Raw genomic sequence first — 27,784 nt, 5'->3', positions numbered from 1 at the left:
CTTTTCCAATAGGTTGTAGAAATTTAGAAAATCTAATATAGCCAAGAATGAAAGAGGAGACTTCGAGTTTCTGCATCTGTTTTTCTCAGGTGAGGTATATTAAACAAGTCAACTTTACTTGTATTGGCCAGCTGATGCGTGTTGAAGAGTTAGGGTTATAGGAGAATATTGTCCAGCGAGGGAAGATGCTGACTGATAGAATCTTTGGATACCTCACCCGGAGTATAGGGCATCTTCATCCTTTTCATTATAAGTCCTCCATGATTGACTATGGAGAAGGCAATGGCACCCCACTCCAGTACTCTTGCCTGGAAAATCCCATGAACGGAGGAGCCTGGAAGGCTGCAGTCCATGGGGTTGCTGAGGGTCAGACACGACTGAGCGACTTCACTTTCACTTTTCACTTTCCTGCATTGGAGAAGGAAATGGCAACCCACTCCAGTGTTCTTGCCTGGAGAATCCCAGGGACGGGGGAGCCTGGTGGGCTGCCATCTAGGGTCACACAGAGTCGGACACGACTGAAGTGACTTAGCAGCAGCAGCAGCATGATTGACTATAGCCCACATTTTCTAGAAAGAAGCACCACCTTTCCTGACAATAGGAAGTAAAGATCAGAAATGTTACTAGGGGACTTTGTCATGGATGAAGCTATTACAGCAAGTGGTCTAATGCTTCCAGTCTGGAGAGGCATCCAAACTGGGCCTTTTATTAAATACTGCTTTAGAGTAAATAGCCTTTCATAACTGGTCATATTTTAGATTTGGGCTTTATAGCCTCAGAATGAAGAGAATATTGAAGTGTTCCAGGGGCTGGTACTTGCCACCAAAAGCACAGAATGTAATATTAGTACTTCTTTTTTATGAAGTTCAAATAACTTGCTTCATCCCCATGGGATCTGAGAGGCTTGTTCTATCTTTCCAATCCTGCCTTTCAATAGAACATAGTAAAAACTGGAATTGAGGGGTAAAAACATTTTGGACTTGAATCCTGTTTGTTAAACAACACTGAGGAATGTAGGTCTAGAACTATTGGGTGTTTCTGGTTTGAAGGAAATTTCTTTCATTCATTTAACATTACCTTGAATGTCAGTGTATGCAGTCGCCAAATCACAGTTAGCTTAGAATCTACAAACTCAGTTCTCCGTAACAGGAGCACAGAGAGCTAGAAGGTTTAAAATAGATGTCATATGATACCAATTATAACTCGGTGAAATTTTGCAGTCCCAAGAACCTATACAGAGTGTAAGCCAAAATGGAGGACGGTTCTGTTTCCTATGGCTTTAAAAACATTTTTATTACAATGTTTGCTACTTTTTTTTTCTTCAAGCTTTTAATTAAAGTGTTCTTGGCGCTCCTAACCCATTTCTATATCGTCAAAGGAAATAGAAAAGAAGCGGCTAGGATAGCAGAAGAGATCTTTGGTGAAATTTCAGGTAAAAATACATGAATTTGTTCCCAATACTTTAAAGAAATCTCCTAGATAATTCATAGAATAGTATTTCTAGAAGACAAATTTTATTTATACTTTGGCTTTGAGTATTTTATTTATACTTTGGGTTATTTTAAAAAATTATTTAAAGTAGCAAAGGGTGTTGACAGCACCGATTTGTGAAAGATTTTCAGCTTTTCTGCAAGTTAGTAGTTTCATTAGCAGTTACTATTTAAGAAGTAAATAGAATAGTGGCTTTCTAACAGTATTTTGAGAAACCTCCTTTCTACTAACAGCAAAATTACTTGATAGGATTATTTTCTTAAATACTTCAATCAAATGTTAACAATACATTCTGACAAAACTTTCCCCAGGAAATGGACTGACCAGTAATGATTTAAAGCAGCCATAGGTATGGTGTCATATATATCTATATGTGCTGTCATTTGCAGTTTGAATTGCTTAGCCACTTGTCACTGTCAGGGGAAACCCCTTCATTGAATCCATTTATACCCAACACGGTGCAAAGCACAGCAAACATTATTACAATATGAAATGCCAACCTTTGGGCAAAACATTTTAAAGTCTCATGCTTTGCAGAATTTAGTCTCTATTTCTTTAAAGAAACGATGCACCTTAATTGTAGGGAGATGCTGCAAAAGTAAATGAATCATATTGTTACTGCTGGGACTGCCACTTGATAAGAGGAGGATTTATTCATAAACAGAGTTCCTTATTTTCCCTATGTATTTTTAGTGTTCGTAGGGGTTCCAGGGTTACCTCATTCTTTATTCTAGTATCCATTTCAACTTGCATCCTGGATTCTCTTTTCAAAATAGACTTAGGTTGTGTGATTCCAATACACTAGACAACTTTAAGGACTCTAGGGAACAGCAGCCTTATCCAGAGAGATAAGACCTCCAAAAACAAAGCCTCAGAATGCTTCAATTAACGGGGGAAAATGAGAAGAATCTCGAAGTTTCGGAAAGTGGCAGAAGCCTTGGAGTGTGGAAAGAGATTTCTTTTGGGGATTATATTTGTCATACATTTCAGGGAGGTATGTTGCTTTGACTTGGTTTAAAACAAAAAAACCTAAAAGTAACTTTAATTTCAAGTTAAGCATAATCTGAAAAGCTATTTTCTAATTTAATTTGTAAATCGAATCAGGGGCTGTCTAAAAGTTTCTATCACATAGTTTTGATGTTCTCATAGGTACATCATCCTCACAGTTTAAATTAGGTAAAGTCGGATAGTCAGTATCAGCAAGAGCATGTTGAAAACATTTTTTCTTGGTGCTTGTGTGCATAATTTCTGCCTTTGTGGTCCTCAGTGAAGTACTCTCTTAAGAAAGATTTATAATAATCAAAACCTGGAGCTGTAACACAATTTTCATAAATAGAGCTCACTTATTCATTAGCTCAAATATCTTTACTTGTTGAAGCTCCTAGGATGATATTCATTTAATTTGCAAATAGCATGGTGTTACAAAAGTCAGAAACATGTTTCTTGATGATCACTAACAAGAAGCAGTGGATTGAATAGTGCCTGTTAATTTTGCAGTTTAATTTCCTTCCTTTATACATACATATATACGTGTGTGAGGATGGTGCGTTTACTTCTACACATTGCACACATATATAATAGAGAGTATATCCAGATTTGGTAAAGCCTTTTATAATGATGTAGGTGGTAATATGCGAGAAACAGTGGTTTTTACATGATTCCAACAGTTTTTTTTTTTTCTTTTGACACTGTTAATAGTCAGATACTATATATATTTAAAACTAGACATTTTAAAAACCAAGAACAAAATTTTGTCTGAGTGTTCAACTCACACCAGAAATTGACTTTGCTGCTCGTTGGTCAGACAAATGTTTGTTGGGAAAATATGTGACATTAAATCAGTAAGTCAGCTAATTGACTTACTAAAATCTCAGCCCAAGGTTACCTTTCTTGACTTCAATAGCATATTCTGTTTCTGTAAATTATCGTCAGGGCTATCAAAAACAAGGAGAGGCAGTAAAAACGTCAGCCAGGACAGAGTTGAGTCTGCCATAGATCCTAGCACTTTCAAATGCTGTACCTAGCATCACATCCCTCATTTTGTATCCTTTTTTGGCTGTAAAATTTTTTGTAGAGTTTTTTTTTTTAATATTCTGGAGTACATCATTCGATATTTCTTTGTGGTTTAAACTATTCCCTTTGTAAATAAGTCATCAGAATTGAGTTCAGCTATGGGGTTGGGTGGCGGTTTTTAGTTTTTTCAGGCTTCTTTGTGTAATTTGTCAGTAATAGATACATATTTTGGAGTTCGAAACATTGTTACTGACCCTTGATATTCTCATATCTCCAGCACCTGATGCCTCACCAGCCCCACCTTCAGCCCACAGATGTTTCTCTAGACACATTCTCTCTCCTGAGGGACGTGTATGATTTTTCAACCTTTGCTAATTTGGCCAGAACTGAAGCTCTATATTTAGTACAGTAACTTGGTCATCAAACTTGATAAAAAATAAAGTGTAGATTCAGGTTGATAATTTGTTATTCACAACCCTTGGGCCAGACACGTTTCAGGATTCAGGCATGTGGGGGATACTGAAAAGGATTACCCAGTGTGTATACTGGATATTACCACAGCATTCCCAGCAGAGCCTGGAGCTGCCTCCTGCAGTCAAAGGTTTCAATATTTCTATAGTGAAAGTATCAATATTCACACTAAGTGAAAATACAAATTAAAAATAATAGGTTGTTAAACCTGAGTCATGACCATGTTTTACTGCCAAAGGATCTTGGATACAACTGGGGAAAGACTTGGTTTTCAGAATTTGGGGAATTTTACAGTTGCAGATAAGAGATAGTGGAATTACACCCTTGGAAAAAAGAATGAATTCTCTTCTAAGTGTTTTGCCTAAAATCAGTTGTCCTTCTTGTTTTTCTAAATTCAAAGGACTGACTGACCTTGATTTGATGGCCACGCCTCTGCCTGACTCATCACCTTGACTCCTTTTTCCTGTCCTTCCCACATCACCGGTTTTTTTCCTGCCTTCAGTCCATTCTTGCCCGGCCTCCACCTCCAGTGTCGGTGCTTGTCTCCGCAAAGCCTCGGCCCACCCATCCTCTGAGTGGTTATGGATCACAGTGCCTGCTGGCTGTCCCACGTTGGGACTGACAGTCCTCAGCAGGGCTCTGCCACCCAACCTGTCATCTGCTCAACTCTCTTGACTCCTAATGGGTGCAAAGGAAGCTTCTTTCTGACTCACTACAGAACGATGTTCATTGACAGTAGTTCATCTTTTGACCAGAACTGAGTGTTCAAGAGAGTGTGCATTTTAACTGGGGGCATTTCTTATGTCTTTTCAAGTTACCTTTGTTTTCCTTAAAATATTATTTAATTCTATTAGGTTCTTACCTGTATTTTGATTCACACCCAAAATTCTTTTGAAATTTTCTTTTTTCGCTAAATGCTGTTGGAGAAGATTTTCCTTCATATGATTTTGGAACCTGAATAGAAAGAATAAATATTGCTCCATGGGCACTAGAGATGATAACCAGTCAGGCAATTTTTTTTTTTAAATAAATAAACCAGTCGTCTCAAATACTTGTTGAAATTAGGAAGGGTAAAATTGCAAATAATTAATAATTGATTTTTATCTTGAATACCTGGAACTTGGACAACCGTATTCCATCTGAACCCATTTTGTTCTTGAAATCTATGGTTTTGGATGTTGTCATGAAATTGTTATTAAAAGAGCCTGAGAACCAGAGATATAAATCACATTCTGAGAAAAAGTCAAAGGGGGAAATGAAAAAGTACTTGAACATTTTCCATACACCTCATCAGGAACAAGTAAACATATTGGTAAAGTAAACTTATCTTCAAAATGTGCCCGTGGCCCTGTGACACAGGAAGCCTGCCAAATAACTAAAAATAGACTGCCTCAGAAGCGAAGGGCTGATTCCTACTTCAGCATTCATTTATTTGGAGAGCTTAGATGCATATTTCCTGAAAGGAATGGAAAAACTCTCTAGCTGCCAAATAACTTCTATCATCAATTTCTCACAATTAGCTCCAATTTGCAAAACAAGAATGATAAGAGCAAGAGACTGTGTTGGGAATTAGAAAAACAGAAGAGCCCACCATAGAGTTTCTGGAAAAGGGTTTTTTGTGAATACTCTTCAAGGTCCTTTGAAGCAAGTGATGGGAAACAGTGACTGGGAAGGTGACTTCCCTGAGAGTGGCTTTATTTCCAGTTGGGAAAACGAAATGACTTCCACACTGAAGGCAATCTACTTGATTTATTTCATGTGATTTACAGAGAGAAGAGGCATACAGCAAAGGGTTCCCCACGAGTCAGTCCACCAGAAGGATGAGCAGGGTGGAAAAAGCACTAGCTCTTAAAACCAAAAGAGGGTGTGTTCTCAATTCTCAAAACCTTGCATTTCAGTCCTGTTCCTGCCACTTAACCAGAAATAAGATCTGAGGTGGGGCAAAGGGTTTGTTGTACATTTGGACTGTTCCCTCCTATCTTGAGAGCCTAGAGATGGAGTGTCCAGAAGGAAGCAAGTTTAGATCAGTTGGAGCCAGGAAGGAGGGGAGCCTGGCATTTCACTGTAAAGCCGGGAGTCTGTTTAGGCAGGTGACTCAGTGAAGTGCCCCTGTGCTCCTCAGCTGGGAGTAAGAACTGGAGAGTGGTGAGCAGACAAGCCCAGGATCACTGTTCTCTTTTCCTCCAAGGATCGCAAGGTGGCCTGCAGGCTTGCCTCAGCCTCGCCAGCCTGGTGAGAGGGGAGTTGTGGGCATCAGAGGATGCAGCACAGATGGGGCACAGGAGGAGAGGTGGTCAAGGCCAGTATGTAGGGCAGCGGCCCAGGAGGGAGCCCCAGTGCGGAGAGCTAGCATGGGAACCAGGAGCGAGACCTGTCATTGAGGCCCAGTGGGCAAGACTGGCCTCCTTCCAGGCCCCTGGGAAGGTGGGTCCCCATCCCCCTCGCCTCTCCCCACCCCCATGGTACCAGAGGAGCTGGCATGTCAAGAAGGAAGTGGGGACCTGTGTGAGAACGTGTTGCCCTTCTTGGGCGGAGAGACGGCCACCTCTTGCCGAGTGTGGGTAGAGTGGAGATGACAGTTAAATCGGATGGAGCAGTAGACGGGTGGTTTTGAAATCGCTTTCTGGCAGTAGGATATAAATACAGATAAGTGCACAAACTATGGTGCTTTTGACTCCAAACACCCCAGGTGAGTCTGGCCCCTTTTGTACTTTGTGGAGATGGAATCATGCGGCATATCCTTTTCTGTGTCTGGCTACTTCATCGGTGTGACATTTTGAGAGATTGGTCCAGGCTGTGTGTGTGGTGTGGGTCTTAGGGGCCTGATGGAAGTGAAGTGAAGTTGCTCAGTCGTGTCCGACTCTTTGCGACCCCGTGGACTGTAGCCTACAAGGCTCCTCCCTCCGTGAGATTCTCCAGGCAAGAGTACTGGAGTGGGGTGCCATTTCCTTCTCCAGGGGATCTTCCCGACCCAGGGATCGAACCCGGGTCTCCCACATTCCAGGCAGACACTTTAACTTCTGAGTTACCAGGGAATGGTCTTTCCTAGCAGGAAAGGAGACATCAAAGTCTGTTTGGAGGCAGGTTTTAGATAAGGCCATTTCATGTTGCTATTCTAAGTTAATATTGCTAGAATTATTCTCATAATAGCAAGTTGCCATTTAAATCTTGGTTTTAAGCAAATACTTAAGAGTGCCTTCAGGTGACTCAGGTTGACTGGTTATTGTTAGGACACAAGAATAACCAAGCCACGACTGTGGGTTTGCTTTTTACATTGGCCAGGGCACTGAGTTGCCATCCATAGAGGAAGACAACCCTGCCAACCCCAGTGGTTGTGCATCTCCGAGTGCAGTGAGGTGAGGGCGATACGTCTTATATTGAATGAGATGGAGATGTAGTCAAAGAAAACCAAGGCTGACTATTGAGGATTCTTTGCATACATTATCTCATTATTCCCAGCTTATGCAAATGATCAGTGTCCAAAGAGATTTAAAAATCCACTCATCAGCTTAACTGACTTAAGAACAAGCGAGATAAAAACATATTTTCAGGTTAAATTTTTGGTCTGTTTTTCTAGAAAAAGCATTCTACATATCAGGAATATGCAATTCACCAGTGATTAGATAGATGAGATAGATATAAATAGATATACTTTTTATTTTGGAACTAAAGTGGTACAAAGAATTCCCACTTCTCTTTGCCCAGTCTACATTCACATTTACCCAACTGTCCCGTTAATAATCCTTGATATAGATATATATCTGTAGAGAAATAGAAAACCAGATGGGTCACCAAATGGGTCACCAAATCCCACATTCAGCCCATAGATATTTCTGTAAGCACTATCTTTTCATATATTGAAAATCACATTTTCATACCAGTTGCTCTAATTGCTCCAATTTCAATATTACCCTGTAGAGCCCATTCTAGTGGATCCAATCCAGGCAGCCATATTGTCTTTAGATGTCATGTCCCATCAGCCTCCTTCAGTCTGGCTACAGGCCAGTTATTTTTGAGAATGTCCCTCAGTTTGAGTTGGTTCTCGGTGTCCTCATAATTAGACACAGGCTATGCGTTTTGCGTAGGAATGTTCCAAGTGGCGCTGTGTTCTTATCACCGTGTTCCCTCCTGTAGTGCATGATGTGGCGTATCGCATTGCCTCAGACGGCACACTGTGCCAGTTGGTTCCATCATGATCCCCCCAGGCAAGGGTTTGTTCAACGGTACACCTACCCCTGTTCCCTTGATAACTGTATAATTATTCTGTGGGGAGAACATTTGAGGCCGATCTTATGATTTCTCCTACGTGTCTCAAGTTGGTGTTCTACTATGAGGAAGAACTTCCTCTTCTCTCTATTAATATATTTATATCAGTGAGGCCTTAGAGATTCCCATTTTTGCTTGGGTATAATCATGATTTATTTTCATGCTCAATTCATCCTGTATTTGGCCAGTGGAATCCTCTTCAAGGCACCTTCTGTACTTTTTGACATTCCCAATCATTCATTGAGCACTTACTTTCTGACAAGATATTTGTAGCCCATCTTATATCTTTCCTGGCTTAGCCTTGGAATCAGCCATTTCTCCAAGGAGTCCTGGTTAGTTTTCCTCACAACACAGACAGTGCTAATCTATCTGTCGAGATACATCTGTATATCTAACTATAGGCATAGATATATTGATATATCTGTAGAGAAATAGAGAACCAGATGAGTCACCAGATCCCACATTCAGCCCATAGATAGTTCTGTAAGCACTATCTTTTCATATATTGAAAATATTCATATATTGAAAATATTTTCATATTCATATATTGAAAATATTCATACATTTTCATACCAGTTGCTCTAATTGCTCCAATTTCAATACAACCCTGTAGAACCCATTCTAGCTTTTTCCCTTTTCATAACCCAAAGGGTTAGAGAAAATAAAAATCTGGTGCGATTTTTTTTTTTTTGGTCAAGGTTGCAGATATGGGAAGGTCTGAGTTCTTAGCACCATCAGGATCATCTGGAAAAGGGTGATAAGATAGACCCTTTGTGTTAAATGCAAACTGTATGACGTGCTCGACAGTGTACCAAGAACAGTTATTTGAAGAAAGGCCAAATTTTGCAAACTGGTACAGGTTTTCTTCCAAAACAAATGATTGCCTTTGGCATGTTTCATAGAAGGTTGCTTCTCAAATGCACGTTTAAGCAGGTTAGTCTTGTTTCTTGACAAGCAATTACAAGAAAAATATATTTGTAAGGCAGTTCTGAGGTTGTTTCTTAGAGCCCTACCCTACTATGTGTGCTTATTAATCATACATTTTCTCGAGCACCTAACATTGTGGATATACTTTATCAGCCTACTTAGAGACCAAAAAAACATGCTAAATACTAGATTACTGTCCCCCACTTTACAGATCAGGAAATTGAGGTTCAAATGATTTTTTTAACATGCATTTTGCCAGAGATAGTGGTTGAGGCAGGACTTGATCCTAGGCAGTGGCTCCACTGGCCCCATGCTTATCCATCACATTCAAACTGCCCACCATAAACTTTGGAGAATTATGTCATCTGAACAACAACATTCTGCATAATGATAACAGATTGGCTTCATTACCAAAAGGAAAGAATTATCTAGGGGATTTCAAACAAAACCATTTTCCCTGATCCCTTAAGATTATCCTTTCTGGCATACAGGGTATTGAGTCTTAGGGTAGAGGTGAAGGCAGGGCGGGAGGCGGGGGCAGAAGGAAAGTGGGAAAGTTCATGAACCAGCTCTGCCCTTCATTTTGCCTGTTTGGAGTTACTGGATTCAATCACTGGGCAGTATTTATTTGAATGAAATGTATTCCTTATGAAAACTGCCTCCAAATCCGGAGAGATGGTCTGTGCTCCCTGTCCACGCACAGCACCACACCCCTGTGTCACCTGAGAGCAGCTGACTGGAACACCTGATGCAGCTGCCACCTCCCCACCTCTTCCCTCAGACCTCCTCTCCTCACAGTAGGAGGAAGAGTACTCCTGATCTTGACTCTCAGCTTGATGTGTATTTCAGATTGCTGGGCTGATCGGTCTCCACTTCATGAAGCGGCAGCTCAGGGGCGCCTACTGGCCCTGAAAACTTTAATTGCACAAGTAAGTAAATGAAATACTTGATCCTTTGTGCTTGTGCTATAATCAGGCTTTATTCTTAATCAGCTTTAAAGGTAGCAGGGATCTTGCTGGCTCCATTTGGGTCCCAGCACAACTGTTTGAGATGGATGTATCCTCTCCCAACTCACTGTTTGTTCCTCCTGCCTCTCCTTTCTTGGGGAACTGGTTGATTTTCTGCCCATTTCCATCCTTCCCCTTCTGGGTCTTTTTTTGCATCACAGAACGTTTCCCCATGAGGCTCATGGAGGATGCTCTCAAACTTATGTTGCACTGACTTACCTTATTCTCTCCCATTGTGCCTTAATAATAGTAGCCTTGAGGTTGCATTTATCAGCTATTGCTCTGCAACAAAGTATCTTGAAACCTAGTGGCTGAAAAGGACAAACACTTAGATTCTCATGGTGTCTATTGACCAAGGAGCAGCTTAGCTGGGTGGTTCTGGCTCCATGTCTCTTTGGCTCCAAATCTCTTAGAGCCAGAACCAAGGTGGTTCAGGCTGCAGAGTGTCAGCCAGGGCTCCAGTCATCTCAGAGCTTGACCAAGGGAAGGACCTGGTTCTAACTTCACTTATGAAGTTGTTGGCCATTTTCAATGCCTTGACGCATGGGGCTCACCTTGGGACTGTGTCACGAGATGGTAGCTGGCTTCTTCCATAGACATCATGAGAGACAGCCTAAGGAGGAAGTCTCAGTACATAACCTGTAGCCTATCTCCAAAGTGACATCTGATTGCTTCTGCCATATTCTCTTCATTAGCTGGGAGTCAGTAAATCCTGCCCACACCCAAGGGGAGTAGAGTATACAAGTGAGCCAGTACCACGGGGCAGGAGCTATCTTGATCACTGGGAGCCATCTTAGAGGTTCACTACCTGATGATCCACTATTTCAAGAGCAAACATGAAATAGGTCAACAAGTGGGTAGATCTTACTCCTTAGGAAAGATTTATTCAAATCACAGTTACTAAGGCTATTTTATTTATGACTATCCACAGCACCATGAATAGTAAGTATCTGTGAGGTGGATGAAAGCATCCACAGTCCATTACTTTGTTTTAGAGTCTGTGTGTGTACAGAGGAAGTAAGTCATTAGAGCTTTTTTCCCACATCCTAGGTACCACCAAAGCTGGCTTTCTTATTTTGAATTGAAACAGCTGGACACACTGCTCTTTTTCTCTGTGTGTGTGTGCCTTTTTTTCCTTTCTCCCTTGAGTTGTGTTACTTCTTAAGAAAGTAGAAGCAAAAGGAAAACAGTACTGCCAGTTGGATGGACTTTGCACTTGATTTTATCACTTGCTCATTTATTTTTAAGTACTTATAATTTGGTTTGATTTTTTTCCTTCCAGTTTTATTGATATAATTGGCCAAGAGCACTGTATAAGTTTAAGGTGTACAGCATAATGATTTGACTTACACACATCGTGGAATGATTACCACAGTAAGTTTAGTGAGCATCTGTTGTCTCACATAGATCCCACACTGAAAAACTTCTTTCCCTTGTGATGAGAACTTTCAGTATTTACTCTCTTAACTTTCATATATGACACACAGCAGTGTTCATTCTATTCATCATGTTGTACATTACATCCCTAGTACTTATCCCTGGAAGTTTGTACCTTTTGACTCCCTCCATCCAGATCTCACCCCCATCCTCTGCTCTGGTAACCACAAATCTGATCTCTTTTTCTGTAAGTTCATTTGCTTTTGAAGTATAATTGACCTACAACACTTTGTTAGTTCGTATTACACCACATAGTCACTTGCTCTTTCTGTACATTTCAAAATAATTACCATGAGAGGTCTAGTTATCCTCTGTCACTAAAGATATCACAGAATTATTGACTATATTTCCCATACTGTACATTTCATCCCCATGACTCATTTGTTTTGTAACCAAAGGTTGGTACTTCTTAATCTATGTCATCTATTTCTCTCCTCCTCCTCAGTCATTAAGCACTTAAAATGTTACTTGGTTGGAGTATTTTTAATATGTGACATATTTACATAGCTTAAAAATTAAAATGATAGGAACCTCCCTGGTGGTCCGGTGGTTGAGACTCTGCGCTGCCAGTGCATGGAGCGTGGGTTTGATCCATGGTCGGGGACTGGAGTCGTGCATGCCTCACAGACAAAAAAAGAAAAGAAAAATTTAAAGGACAGAAAAACATACACAGTGAAAAGTGATTTCCTTACCTCAATATTTTTATTAGTTTTTGGACTGTAACCATCCTCTGTTCATGGAATTCTCCAGGCAAAAATACTATTGGAGTGGGTTGCCATTTCCTACTCCAATTAGTAAATACACTTTTTCTTTTAGAACACTTTTAAAGAAGAGTTGCAAAGATAGTACACAGAGTTCCAGCATACCCTTCACCCAACTGCACATAACCCTGGTAACTAGTCAAAAATAAGAAATGAACATTAGTAGAACACCACTAACTAAACTGCAGACTACTGGGATGACACCAGTCTTCCCACTAAGCTCCTTTTTCTTTTCCAGGATCCAGTCCAGGCTATCACATTGCTTTTAGCACTTTATTTTTAACTGTACTTCAAAAGCATGTTGGTTTCTATAGTGTCCTTCAAAATGTAAAGAGCATTCCTCATGGAGAATTTTTCAGCTTTTTCATAGCACATCCCCACTTATTTACCCTTACACACTGGTAAACATTGGATTATTCTATTTTCTACTCTGTTTTACATACAGATAGTTTGATGTGCTCTGAGCAAAACATTAAACCAAGGATCGGGAGCTTATGATGATCACACTGGCTGTCACCGACAGCTTGGAAACCTCAAATCTTTATCAATCGTTTGAACTCTGCTCCTCCGTTTTCTCATGTGATTCTCTGTAGCTCGTCTTTCAGGCCCGTCCACTGTTTCTTGTTGTTGTTCAATTGCTCAGTCATGTCTGACTCTTTGCGACCCCAGGGACCGCAGCACACCAGGCTTCCCTGTCCATCACCGACTCACGGAACTTGCTCAAACCCATGTCCATCGAGTCGATGCCATCCAACCATCTCATCCTCTGTCGTCCCCTTTTTCCCCTGCCCTCAGTCTCTCTCAGCATCAGGGTCTTTTCTGATGAGTCAGCTCTTCACATCAGGTGGCCAAAGTATTGGAGCTTCAGCATCAGTCCTTCCAATGAATATTCAGGACTTATTTCCTTTAGGATGGACTGGTTGGATCTCCTTGCAGTCCAAGGGACTCTCAAGAGTTCCAGCATTGTACAAGTCCAGGAATTCTGAGAGTTTGCACGGGACCAATGTTTTTTCCTAGCACACTGCTGCCACCTTGTGGACTATTTTGGGCCAAGCTCCAGGGCTTGCGGGATTGTGGTTGCCCGACCAGGGATTGAACTGGGAGCGAGGTTGGAGGGGGCACTCAGCAGTGAAAGCACGGAGTCCTAACCACTGGTCTGCCAGGAAATTTCTTGTGGACTACTTTTTAACATGCTGTAATTTTTATTTTCTTAAAACATATATGGGAAAAGGAAAAGAAACCTTGTATTAGATATCCAATTGTAAATACATAGCACATCTCGGGTAATGACGTCATATTCAGGACATAAACATGGACAGACCAGGAGGCACAGTGGGCAGTCCCAGCTGCTGGCCACTGGAGGGATGCAGCCAGCACCGTGGAGGTCTGGTAAGAGGGGTGGGAACAGATTGGGCTTTGGGGTTCAGGATCATGCACTGGGTTTTGGAGGGTTTCAGTAGGTCAGTTATGAGGCAGGAAATCAAAAGCACAGCTTGACTGGGTCCTGGCAGAACCTAAATGCTTTTACAGACTAAAGACTTATCCCCATGGTGATCATGGGGAAGCGTAAGGGCTAAGTTGTTAGAATCAAGACATGGGGATTTCCCTGGCAGTCCAGTGGCTGACTCTGTACTTCAATACAGGGAGCACAGGGCGCAGGTTCAGGCCCTGGTTGGGGAACTAAGTTCCCACATGCCACAGTGCAGCCCCCTCCCCCCCCAAAAAATAGAATCAGGGCATGAAGTCAGCACTGGCTGGCAGCTAGGTTGAGCCTAGCATCTCTCACGTGGACTCCAAGGGGAGGGAAGTGGAGCACAGCAGGATGGAAGGGCAGACGTGCTAGGGCTGGGCGTAGATGTTGGGATCTGAGGAAGGAGATGAGTGTCAGTGGAGGTGTGACGGTCGGCATCACTGCTACTACGGCACCGGAATCCCAGGAGCACTGTCTGCTGTATTGACTACTCTTGAGCCTGAGCGGCATCCTTCTGTGCCAAATCCAGTTGTACCCTCCGCCCCCCCACCCTGGGACTCTGCCACCTGGATCAGAAAGAGTCCACATGTGACAGAGGCGGAGGAAGAAAGGGGAAGTGGGTAGATGAGGAAGACGAAGGAAGAAGTACGAGATGAAGAAGAAGGGAGCCAGAAAGTCCTTGATTACCAAACAGGGTGCGTGTCTTACAGGGAACAAGGTGCCTGTCAAGTCTGTTTAGCTGTGGAAGGTCTGCAGCCAATATATGAATAGCAGTGTTCTGGCTGGGTTTCCCCACCCCACCCCATCCCACCACGATTTCTGTCTCCCCACTAAGCTTTTAGAGGAGAGAGATCCGTGTTATAAGCTTTGAAGCTCCAAATGCTGGCACATTGCCCGGTCCAGAGTACTGAGTGAACTTTTGCTGAATCAGTGAATCAGAGGCTCCTAGCCATGTTTCGATTTCCCTGGTCATGGCCTCTACTCCTCTCTAGATGGTATCTGCAGTCTGAACACTTGACCAACAAGACCCACAACCTTGTTTCCATTCTTACTGCTGACACAGCCTTTAACCCACTTCTCTCCAAATTGTAGGGCGTCAATGTGAACCTGGTAACAATTAACCGGGTCTCTTCTCTCCATGAGGCGTGCCTTGGCGGACATGTGGCCTGCGCTAAGGCCTTACTGGAGAACGGTGCCCACGTGAGTAGCAGCCCTGCCTGTGGGTTCGGTGCCCTGGGACAGCTTCTAATCCTTAAAGACCCATCACCTTCCAGAATGCGCTTATCTGCAGTGGGGTGTGCAGGCCTGGCCCATCTGGGCACATGTTCTTGGATGGTCAGGAAAATACTGCTGGTATATTCCTTTCTTCAGCCTCTTTAGTAGTAGTAGTTTAGCTGCTAAGTTGTGTCCAACTCTTGCAACCCCACAGACTGTAGCCCGTCAGGCTCATCTGTCCATGGGATTCTCCAGGCAAGAATACTGGAGTGGGTTGCCATTTCCTTCTCCAGGGGATCTTCCCAACCCAGGAATCGACACTGGGTCTCCTGCATTGCAGGCAGATTCCTTACCAACTGAGCTATGGCCTCTATGTTCCTGTGCAAATGTTCAGATGAGGTAATTCACAGAACTCATTCAAAACTGATATTAACTTGGGGGTAAAAAAAAAACAGCCCGAGTGAAAGTCATTTGAAAACTGATCTTGGAAAATTTATTTTAAAAACCTTTAAAAGAACAAAAACCACTTTTAATTCAGCGTTGTACACCCACAACGATTTTTATTGAGCAAAATTAGCAGATTAAATGAGCTTGTAATAAAATAGTACCATGGAAAAGCAGTACAAAGTGAACTTTAAAATTCTCTCCTTTTCAAGGAGTGACTGAGGGGCTGTATGTAGTACAGATATCAGAATAGAATTATGAATTTAATACTTGTGAAAATCTCAGTGACCTTTATTTAGTTACCAGATACTGATTTTTAAAAATTTTGATTGGAGGATATGATTTACAGTGTTGCATTAGCACCAGATATTGTTTGATGTTAATTTCATTTTTAAACTCAGCCCTTATATTCTTTTCTTTGTGAACTGTAACGTTTTTAAGTGCTTAATGAAGATAGATCTTTGCATTTTATATGGAAGTTGGGTTTCTACTTGTAGAACTGAATGTAACAATCGTCCTTAGGCAGTGATTTTCCTGATGCCACAGTGGTTGTGTATGTTCATTAGGTTCTCTGGGGGCAAGGTTGGGTGGGGGCCATTTCCTGTTAAGCTAGGTGACTGGAGTCACAGGTGAGAAATTGAGGAGCCTCTTGGAGGTTCTGTGGGGGACAAAGAAAAGAGAACAACATGGTCTCTTGTCTTTGGCAGTCTCATGAGGGAACGGTCAGTAAATATTATCTTATTTAACATACAGATCAGAATAAGAGAGGAATAAGAGAAATTTGATTTATTAATAGAAAATTCCTCAAAATTGGCAGTTCCATGGGTACCTTGAGCTTGGTGCATCTGAAACTGTGCTTATCATGATCTTCCCTCTAGGACCAGCTCCTTCTCTTGGATTTGCAGCCCCAAACCTGAAGTCATCTTCATTCTTCCATCTCCCCATCTGATTAATCACAACATCCCAGGAATCCCTAGAGTGTATGAATTTACCTACACTTGTCCCTGTCCTTGTTTGTCTCTGCCATCTTAGTATCTTATTTAACTTTCCAATTCAATGGGGGCTATCCTGGCATTGTGGGGAAATAATCTTGTTTCTGAAACAAGACAGTTTGATCTCTGGAAGGCACTGAGGTTGGTTAAAGACACCATGGGTTGTTTTTTTTACTTTATTTATTTTAATTGCAGGCTAATTACTTTACAGTATTGTAGTGGTTTTTGCCATACGTTGACATGAATCAGCCATGGGTGTCCTCAGGGGTCATCCCAGTGCACCGGCCCTGAGCACCCTGTCTCATGCATCAAGCCTGGACTGGTGATCTGTTTCACATATGATAATATACATGTTTCATTGCTATTCTCACATATCATCCCACCCTCACTTTCTCCCACGGAGTCCAAAAGACTGTTCTCTACATCTGTGTAAAGACACCATGTTGGTGGCTGTTTTCTTTGTGTATTTTTCCTGGTCACAATCTCTTCAGGAGTCATTTTGGCATATGCAATTTGTGTGGATTATAATAGACCAGAAAGGAAATCTGTGGCAAGAAAGAACTATGGGGGAATCACTGAGGAGATTTTTTTGTAAGCACAGATTCTGGGACCGTACGCTAGATGATTTCTATAGTACTTTCCATTCCTGACGTGTTTGTTCATGACTGGGAGGGGGAGTCAGCTCCATATGAATGGAAAGTGGAGATAATTGTTGTTGCAGATGTGTATTGAATGCTTATTGGGCACCAGGCAATGTTCTAGGTGTTTCACATATAGGAACTCAGCTGATCCACCCAGTAACCTCATGAGGTCATTTCTTTTATGGTCCTCATTTTACAGATAAGGAAACCCAGGCACTGGAGGCTACTATCCCAAGCAAGATCTCTGAGCACGTAAAAGAGAGCTGGGATCTGAACACCAGCCGTAGTTGTTCCAGAGACCGTGTTCTACATCCCAATATAGGACCACTCCTCAATAGCCAGGAGGCTCCTAAGAAGCTCTAGAGTACCTCTGAATACATTTAAAAAACTGACCCCTTTTGCCCCACTTGTGATGCTATTTATAGGTGACAGTTGATAGACTGCTGGTACCTAAAAAGCACAATACTGTAAGGACATAGAGTTGTCTCACTCATTGACCAGCATGGCACATTTCCCCACGCAGTTACATAGGAATGCACCCTGGGAGATGGTGAGAAAGAAAGTGCAAACTGTCTGGTTCTCTCTTTGCCATCATTAGGTCAATGGGGTGACAGTTCATGGAGCCACGCCCCTCTTTAATGCTTGCTGCAGTGGCAGTGCTGCGTGTGTCAACGTGCTGCTGGAGTTTGGCGCCAAGGCCCAGCTCGAGGTGCACCTGGCCTCACCCATCCACGAGGCAGTGAAGAGAGGTAAATGAGGCATCGCATCACACTCACAACATTGAGGGGCTCCCTTCAGTCTGCATGAATCAAGGGTAGAGTGTTCACCTTGCAAGGATCTCCCAGACCTTCTTCACCAGGAGACTAGGTGTGGCTTAATTAATCCTACAGCAGTAACTTCAATAGGAAATAACACCGGGGAATGACATAGCCTTTCTTAGAACTGGGAATGGCTGGCTGCCTCAGATGCCCTGTTTCCTGGGCTCAGTCTCTGAGTCGGCCTTACTTGAGGCTCTTTGCTGGTGTTTGGGTGGGAGCTGGTGGAGTTACGCGTACAGGGGTAACTTCCATGAATTGTGCTGTGTTTCTGTCTCTGTCCTCACTAGAAAAGAACAGCTCATGCCCCCAAAGCCCATAAAACATCAACCACGACTATGAAATTAAGTATGAAAGTGTCTGAAAGCCCAGGCTAATCGTTTCTCTAATGGAAGATTAAAGGTGACCGTCCACAACAAGCAATATATTCTAGACGAGCTGATGGCTCTCGAGGTCATTAGTTCTTGAAAAAAAGTTCCAGCTTTAAAAAACATGCCATTGGAAACCTTGAATGGACTCTAGATTTCTATATTCTCATAGAAATGATGGAAAGAGTAAAATTAAGGAATTAGAAAATGATGTGCAGAGACTTCCCTGGTGGTTTAGTGACTGAGACTCTGGGCTCCTGGTTCCGATGGCCTGAGTTCGGATCCCTGGTCAGGGAGCTAGATCCATGTGCCGCAACTAAAGATTCTGCATGCCACAACTAAGACCTGACTTAGCCACATAGATACCTATGTGCATAGACTAGACGTGAACAAGAAGAGCCATCGAAAGGCCAACACCATTTGTCAGAGGTAACACCCAAAGAACACCATTTCTGTTAACCAGCAGTGGAGATGTTCTCTTATGTTGAGATCAGAAGTACAGTGGAGGGAGGTGACTGGTGGCATAGTGCTTAGGTGGCATTGGCTCTTTCACTGCTGGGGCCCAGGTTCAGTCCCTGGTCGGGAACTGAGATCCTGCAAGCTGTGTAGTACAATCAAAGTTTTTTAAAAATTTTAATTAAAAAAAAGAAATACAATGGAGAAGTTAGAACACTGTAGAACAGTGATTTTTGCTGGTATAATGAGGATTAAAGTATTTCAAAAGGCAGTAATGAAAGATTTGTCCTAGGTTGTTAAACCTGTCACTTGGTAAAAGTATTATTATTGTTTTTTTTGCAGAGGATTACTATCAATGATAGGGCTTCCCAGGTGGCACAGTGGTAAAGAATCCTCTTGCAATGCCAAAGACTCGGTTTGATCCCTGGGTTGGGAAGAACTCCTGGAGAAGGAAGTGGCAACCCACTCCAGTATTTTTGCCTGGAAAATCCCGTGGACAGAGGAGCCTGGTGGGCTATAGTTTATGGGATTGCAAAGAATCAGACATGACTGAGTACGCGTGCACACACACACATGCACACAGACACGTGCCCGTACACACACACACACAAACACACACTATAAATGATACAAAATCCCCAAATCTCAATGTAAAATCTCTATGGTTTTGATGTCCTATACATATTTGATAAACATTTCTTAATAATTGATGCTGATTATTTCCCAAACTTAAAGTAAGTCCTTTAAGTTGTAGGGAAATAGTTACTCTGGAAATGAAATGAAAGTGTTTAAAATGTTTTAAATTTTGATTTGAAGTAAAGTTTAATCTATTATTTGCATTTCCATCCACAAGTTTTAAAATGGATAAATATTGGGAATGGTTTGAATTAAGTAGTTCTGCAGTGTTTAGATGGTTATATATAAAGTGCTTGGTATCTATGTGTGTAACATATATATACATACGTGTATATATATATATACTTATCGTAAACAAAGAGTTCATGTGTCTCCTCACATTTTTTTCTGTCATAAAAACATGTTAGGGCCCAATGTCCACAGAACAGAAGAACAAATAGCAAATTTATTATTCTAGATACTATATTAGTGCCAGTCATTTGACTAAAAATCTTCCTGAGAATACTTAAATTTAACTCAAGCTAGATTCAATTTCTTCTGTAAAAAAAGGGACAGGAATTATTTTAAAATGTTTATTAGATGCACTGTATTTACCAGGCAGTTTTAGGTCCTGATTAGATATTATTTCTGAATTCTTACAGCTTTAAACCTCTATGAACAAGTGGAGGGGGGCGGTCAGTCTGAGTTACTACTTTGACAGATTAATGCTATAATCCAGGTATAAAATTACTTAGTTGAACAAATAGTTTTGAATTTGCAGAATCTTTATTTATAGGTTTAATGCATAATTATGCTTAATTCAGAATTTGTGATAAATCAGGCAGGCTTGATGAAGCTTACTTTTATGTCATCTATAAAGAAAAGGTTGGTTAAGCTAATCAACAATAAGATTTTTTTAAGGAAACGTTTAAACCTTCTAAAAAGAACAAACTCTTTGTAAAACTCCCATCAATACCTCAGAAGCAATTGCTCCCAAACAAATCGTTCATATGCTTCAAATTAATCATGTCTGTCTATTAATGGGGCCAACTCTCGAAGGATATTTCTTGCTTATATAGTTCTTGTTAGCCGCTAAACTTAGCCACTAAAGTGCATTTGAATAGATTTTATACTTTAAGCTTTTTATTAAATATCATAGGAGCTTCCAGGTTAACCAAAATAAGGAGGTGCATGGCATGGCCATCCACCCAATCTTACATGCATGGGCAAAGAAGAGGAGAGATTTGTAATGGAGAGGGATGGGTCAGGGTTGGGCCTTGGATCTGCTGCTGCTGCTGTTAAGTTGCTTCATTCGTGTCTGACCCTGTGCAACCCCATAGACGGCATCCTACCAGGCTCCCCCGTCCCTGGGATTCTCCAGGCAAGAACACTGGAGTGGGTTGCCATTTCCTTCTCCAATGCATGACAATGAAAAGTGAAAGTGAAGTTGCTCAGTCGTGTCTGACTCTTAGCGACACCATGGACTGCAGCCCACCAGGTTCCTCCGTCCATGGGATTTTCCAGGCAAGAGTACTGGAGTGGGGTGCCATTGCCTTCTCTACCTTGGATATGAGCACTGGCTTTTCAGAGTAATAATAGCATGAGTCATTTGTCCCCCTGGGTCTTGTAGCCTCTGCCTGTAAACCAGGGACTTATTATAGAGAGTGATTTCATCTGTATTCCTTGGAACCCTTGGTTTGGTTGGAGGTACCTCAAAGGCTGTGAGGAAGAATTTCAGTGGGGGATGCATGGGCATGCTGTTTTTTTTATTGGTTTTATTTTGGAAATTTCTAAGATTTCCCCCACTCCCAAATTTTTTTCTGCTACCAAAAAAAAAAAAAATCTAGGTTGTTTCTAAAGCCCATTCCAGATAACCAATGATTCTGTGAATAGTTAATATTTTCCTTATGTGAGTGAAGTTTTCTTGTGTTCTACCAGGTAATAGAGAGTGCATGGAGATTCTACTGGCAAATAATGTTAACATTGACCAAGAAGTGCCTCACCTTGGAACTCCCTTGTATGCGGCTTGCACCTACCAGAGGCTTGACTGTGTGAAGAAGCTTCTAGAATTAGGTAACTTCCAGTAGTCTTTTCATGAGAAGAACTGAATAATCTTGCTTTTCCATGGCTTCACAGACTAAGTTCTTGTCAGGCTGGACAAAATTCTGACAGCATTTGATGTTTCAGTGCTTAAAATGGAACTTCAGAGATGAGTGTCTGTAGTTCTCAGTTGTGCTTCCATTTACCTGGTGTGGTTCTCCTTGGGGGCCTCAAGGGAGAGCAAGAGTTTCTTTCCCATAAATCCAAGGGGAAAACAACCAGTTGTATTTAACTGGCTCTTTTTGAGTCACATGCCCATCTCTGAACCCAATCATGGTGGCCAAGGGAATACCTTGACCAGATTGGCTTAGGCCTAGATTTCAGTCTGCACAGCATGGTTGAGCTTCGCTGGAAACAGAGGAGCTGGGAATCACGGAAGATGGTTCCCCAGAGGGCAGTCTAGGTGTGGTTACCAGGAGGATCAGTTCAGTTCAGTTCAATCGCTCAGTTGTGTCCGACTTTGCAACCCCATGGACTGCAGCATGCCAGGCTTCCCTGTCCATCACCAACTCTCGGAGCTTGCTCAAACTCATGTCCATCGAGTTGCTGGTGCCATCCAACCATCTCATCCTCTGTTGTCCCCTTCTCTCTCTGTTGTCCCCTTCCATCTTTCCCAGCATCAGGGTCTTTTCCAGTGAGTCAGTTCTTCGCATTGGGTGGCCAAAATATTGGAGCTTCAGCTTCAGCATCAGTCCTTCCAATGAGTATTCAGGACTGATTTCCTTTAGGATGGACTAGTTGGATCTCCTTGCAGTCCAAGGGACTCTCAAGAGTCTTCTCCAACATCACAGTTCAAAAGCATCAATTCTCCAGCACTCAGCCTTCTTTATGGTCCAACTCTTATATCTGTACATGACTACTGGAGAAACCATAGCTTTGACTAGACAGACCTTTGTCAGCAAAGTAATGTCTCTGCTTTTTAATACACTGTCTAGTTTTGTCATAGCTTTTCTCCCAAGGAGCAAGCGTCTTTTAATTTAGCAGACACTTCCCATAGAATACTTTAGATTAATCCTGCTAAATTATTTAGTCATTTTTAAATTCTCAAAGACATATACAGAAACTGAGAGTCCAAGGAAAAGTAAAAGGTCTTGAAACTATTATTTGGTTAAAGATTCCCTAAACTTAGCCACTGCCATAAAGGTACAGATTATAGTAAGAACCTTTAAATAGGAATTTTTTTCTCTGAGATTTTTGTCTTTTTTTTTTAAATCCCCTATGGTTTTTCCTGTGGTCATGTATGGATGTGAGAGTTGGACTGTGAAGAAGGCTGATTGCCAAAGAATTGATGCTTTTGAACTGTGGTGTTGGAGAAGACTCTTGAGAGTCCCTTGGACTGCAAGGAGATCCAACCAGTCCATTCTGAAGGAGATCAGCCCTGGGATTTCTTTGGAAGGAATGATGCTAAAGCTGAAACTCCAGTACTTTGGCCACCTCATGCGAAGAGTTGACTCATTGGAAAAGACTCTGATGCTGGGAGGGATTGGGGGCAGGAGGAGAAGGGGATGACAGAGGATGAGATGGCTGGATGGCATCACTGACTCGATGGACGTGAGTCTGAGTGAACTCCGTGAGTTGGTGATGGACAGGGAGGCCTGGTGTGCTGCGATTCATGGGGTCGCAAAGAGTCGGACACGACTGAGCGACAGATCTGATCTGATCTGATCAATTGTCACTCCCTATATTAATTCATTAAACTTTTTTTTGATTCCAGTTTCAATACTAATACGAAATAAACTTAGCTTTGTCCTTTGCCCAAAAAAAAAAAAAATAGCTACTAAAGTGAGCTGCAAATATTTAATTTTGAATGTCACACAGTTCTTATGGGAAAGCAAGTAAAGCATTTAAAATGACTAAAAATATCTTTTGTAAATTTTATTTTTTTCTTTTGATTTTATTTTATTTTTTAACTTTACTATATTGTATTGGTTTTGCCATATATCAAATTGAATCCGCCACAGGTATACATGTGTTCCCCATCCGAACCCTCCTCCCTCCTCCCTCCCCATACCATCCCTCTGGGTCGATAAATTTATTTTAATTAGAGGCTAATTACTTTACAATCTTGTATTGGTTTTGCCATACATCAACATGAATCCACCACGGGTGTACACGTGTTCCCCATCCTGAACCCCCTCCCATCTCCCTCCCCGTACCATCCCTCTGGGTCATCCCAGTGCACCAGCCCCAAGCATCCTGTATCATGCATCAAACCTGGACTGGTGATTCATTTCATATATGATATTATACATGTTTCAATGCCATTCTCCCAAATCATCCCACCCTCTCCCTCTCCCACAGAGTCCAGAAGACTGTTCTATACATCTGTGTCTCTTTTGCTGTCTCTCATACAGGGTTATCGTTACCATCTTTCTAAATTCCATATATTTAGTTAGTATACTGTATATATATGTATATATGTATATGTGTGTATATATATATAGCGTTAGTATACTGTATTGGTGTTTTTCTTTCTGGCTTACTTCACTGTATAATAGGCTCCAGTTTCATCCACCTTATTAGAAGTGATTGAAATGTATTCTTTTTAATGGCTGAGTAATACTCCATTGTGTATATGTACAACAGCTTTCTTATCCATTCATCTGCTGATGGACATCTAGGTTGCTTCCATGTCCTGGCTATTATAAACAGTGCTGCCATGAACATTGGGGTACACGTGTCTCTTTCAGTTCTGGTATCCTCGGTGTGTATGCCCAGTAGTGAGATTGCTGGGTCATAAGGCAGTTCTATTTCCAGTTTTAAAATGACTAAAAATATCTTTTTTTTTTAATTGACATCTTCATCTTTATTAGTTAATGACAAATGGTTTTTCACATAGTTGTGCCAACCTGATATGTAAAGTTTTGCCAATAGTTTACTACTAAAAATACATCTTTTATTTTTCAGCTTCTCAAACTATAACACACAGCAAGGTGTGCATATATGAAAATATGTAACTTAAAGTAATAAACAACTGCCATTGCAACCCAACCCATGAAAACATATAAAACATTGCAAAGACAAGTCCCCCTTGTGACATCTCCCCAAAACTATACTTACCCTACCTCCTTCAAAACAGTTATTAACATCTTGTCCTTTATGGTAATGATTTATTTCCTTTTCCCTTTAATTTTACCACCTAAGTTCTCATTAATAATCAGAATTTTGTTTAGTTAGATTATATATTTTAAGTTTTGTATAACAGGCATCATATAATATGTTTAATATTGCACCTGCCTTCTCTTGCTCAACTATATTTGTAAGATATGTTTATGTTATTACAAGTAGCTGTAGTTGTTCAGTTTCATTGCTGAGTAATACATAATGTGTACCTATATAGTGCAGTGTCTTTATCCATTCTACTATTGAGGCTTCCCAGGTGGCGCTAGTGGTAAAGAACCCCTCTGCCAATGCAGGAGACATAAGAGATGCAGGTTCAATCCCTGGGTCAGGGAGGTCCCCTGGAGAAGGACACAACTGAGCGACCAATAAGCACACACAATATCTGATATGAAGTGCTGGTCATAGGGTATGCAAATATCTGTTCATTATGAGATATTGCGTGTGTGCGCCAGTTGCTCAGTTGTGTCCAACTCTGCGACCCCAGGGACTGTAGCCCTCCAGGCTCCTCTGTCCATGGGATTCTCCAGACAAGAATACTGGAGTGGCATTATCAGAGAAATGCAAATCAAAACCACACTGAGGTACCATTTCACACCAGTCAGAATGGCTGCTATCCAAAAGTCTACAAGGAATAAATGCTGGAGAGGGTGTGGAGAAAAGGGAACCCTCTTACACTGTTGGTGGGAATGCAAACTAGTTCAGCCACTGTGGAGAACAGTGTGGAGATTCCTTAAAAAACTGGAAATAGAACTGCCTTATGACCCCGCAATCCCACTGCTGGGCATACACACTGAGGAAACCAGAATGGAAAGAGACACGTGTACCCCAGTGTTCATCGCAGCACTGTTTATAATAGCCAGGACATGGAAGCAACCTAGATGTCCATCAGCAGATGAATGGATAAGAAAGCTATGGTACATATACACAATGGAGTATTACTCAGTCATTAAAAAGAATACATTTGAATCCGTTCTAATGAGGTGGATGAAACTGGAGCCTATTATACAGAGTGAAGTAAGCCAGAAAGAAAAACACCAATACAGTATACTAACGCATATATATGGAATTTAGAAAGATGGTAACAATAACCCTGTGTACGAGACAGCAAAAGAGACACTGATGTATAGAACAGTCTTTTGGACTCTGTAGGTGAGGGAGAGGGTGGGATGATTGGGAGAATGGCATTGAAACATGTATAATATCATATATGAAATGAATCACCAGTCCAGGTTCGATGAATGATACAGGGTGCTCGGGGCTGGTGCACTGGGATGACCCAGAGGGATGGTATGGGGAGGGAGGTGGGAGGGGGGTTCAGGATGGGGAACACGTGTACACCCGTGGTGGATTCATGTTGATGTATGGCAAAACCAATAGAATATTGTAAAGTAATTAGCCTCCAATTAAAATAAATTTATATTAAAAAAAAAAAAAGAATACTGGAGTAGGTTGCCATTTCTTTCTCCAGGATAAAAATACCATTATTCAATACTTTTCTTGTCAAAATATTTGGAAACAGTCTTAGTAGGCATTGCTGAGGGTTTAGGCTTCAGTCATATATTTTCAAAGATTTGTCAAATATGTCGTGGTGTTTAAGATGTTTTTATGGACAGCGAGCATACTTCAGGCTTGTCGTGTTTCTTCACTAACATGTATTCTTAAATTGTGGTCATATGCTTTCTTAAGGAGCCAATGTTAACCACGGTCAGTGGCTGGACACCCCTCTCCATGCTGCCGCCAAGCAGAACAGTGTGGAAATCATCCACCTGCTGATAGACTACGGGGCTAACCTCAAATGCAAAAATGCCCAGGGCCAAAGTGCACTTGATCTGGCAGCTCCAAAGAGCAGCGTGGAGCAGGCACTCCTGCTCCGGGAAGGTAAGGAAGGGCTGGGCATCCACTTCTCCTCCACAAGCACATGTACTCTCTCTCCTTCCTGCCTCCCTGTAGACTCTCTTACCTATTTCCTTTTCCTCTTTTTAATTGGGGGTGGCACGTGGGAGGGGGCAAGTTCTAGCACTGCCAGACGGAATTTTGTCACTTATAACAAAGGGACATTTTCATACACCTGGTATGTGGCTTTGTTTGTGCATTAACAAGAAAAGAGAGAAATTTGCTTTCACCTTAAAAAGGTGGAACTGCCCCGTGTATCCTGGCATAAGCACGTGATTGAGCAGACTGCTTTGTAAGACTTGAAGGTAATTTAGGGGAAATGAGAAAAATTTGAGTTAGATATGGTCAAGTGGACACAGAGTGTGTCTTTCAGAAACTGGACTAAATGGTGAAGTTGTTTGCCTGTTCTCCAGCTCAGGGAGTTGGTGAATCTGTGCTCCCCATTGCCCCATGCCCATATCCACTGTGGGCTAATGAATCTCTAGATGCTGGAGGAGGGAAGGCAGGCCTCTACAAGGCTTGATATCCCAGATTCTACGGAGAACCATGCTGGGTCGCCATAAAAAGAGAACACTATCTGAGCATACAAATGCTCGGGAGACCATTAAAGTAATAGTAATTCAGATTTCCATATGTCAGACAAAGAAACATTGATGAATCTCACTGAATTCTCAAAACCTTAAAGCTATGAGAGCTTTATGGTAACTTGTACTTTAACCCAGCTTCAAATAGAAAAAAGAGGAGCACAAAGAGATGGGCTTTCAGAAGGTCACACAGCTACTAAAATGTAGGACTAGGATGCTAACTAAAAACTAAGATTCTAACTTGCACTCTTATTATTACTATTATTGGAGTATTATAGATTTTTGGCTTCCTTGGTGAGTCAGGTGGTAAAGAACCCACTTGCCAATGCAAGAGACGCAGGAGGCTCGGGTTTGATCCCTGGGTCAGGAAGATTCCCTGGAGAAGGAAATAGCAACCTGCTCCAGTATGCTTGCCTGGAAAATTCCATGGACAGAGGAGCCTGGTGGGCTATAGTCCATGGGGTCGCAAAGAGTCAGACATGACTGAGCGCATACACATATTGTTAATTTACAATGCCATGTTAGTTTCAGGTATATAGCAAAATGATTCAATATATATATATATATATATATATTTTCAGTTCAGTCACTCAGTCGTGTCCGACTCTTTGTGACCCCATGAATTGCAGCACGCCAGGCCTCCCTGTCCATCACCAACTCCCGGAGTTTACCCAAACCCATGCCCATCGAGTCG

The 27,784-nt window shown here is 41.7% G+C and overlaps 1 protein-coding gene across 4 annotated transcripts in view; it reads left to right on the top strand.

Moving 5' to 3' along the window:
• The window catches only part of ASB11 (ankyrin repeat and SOCS box containing 11), a 32,138-nt gene that overhangs the window by 1,971 nt on the left and 2,383 nt on the right, over positions 1-27,784 (top strand). Inside the window, exons 2-8 of one of the 4 annotated variants that reach the window (XM_070366230.1) lie at positions 13-89; positions 1,327-1,432; positions 10,018-10,097; positions 14,937-15,044; positions 17,735-17,885; positions 21,329-21,463; positions 26,300-26,491. In XM_070366230.1, coding sequence (XP_070222331.1) covers positions 48-89; positions 1,327-1,432; positions 10,018-10,097; positions 14,937-15,044; positions 17,735-17,885; positions 21,329-21,463; positions 26,300-26,491 — 814 coding nt within the window. In that variant the 5' untranslated portion in view covers positions 13-47. Of the gene's footprint in view, positions 1-12; positions 90-410; positions 1,433-2,279; positions 2,486-6,312; positions 6,665-10,017; positions 10,098-14,936; positions 15,045-17,734; positions 17,886-21,328; positions 21,464-26,299; positions 26,492-27,784 lie in introns of those variants that run through there. The other 3 variants (XM_005903117.2, XM_005903119.3, XM_070366231.1) reach the window with 3 other exon arrangements.

This window comes from Bos mutus, chromosome X (assembly GCF_027580195.1).
Source record: "Bos mutus isolate GX-2022 chromosome X, NWIPB_WYAK_1.1, whole genome shotgun sequence".
NCBI classification, from domain to species: Eukaryota; Metazoa; Chordata; class Mammalia; order Artiodactyla; family Bovidae; genus Bos; species Bos mutus.
Note: the sequence above shows the minus strand (reverse complement) of the source record. Positions and strands in the feature narration are given on the sequence as shown.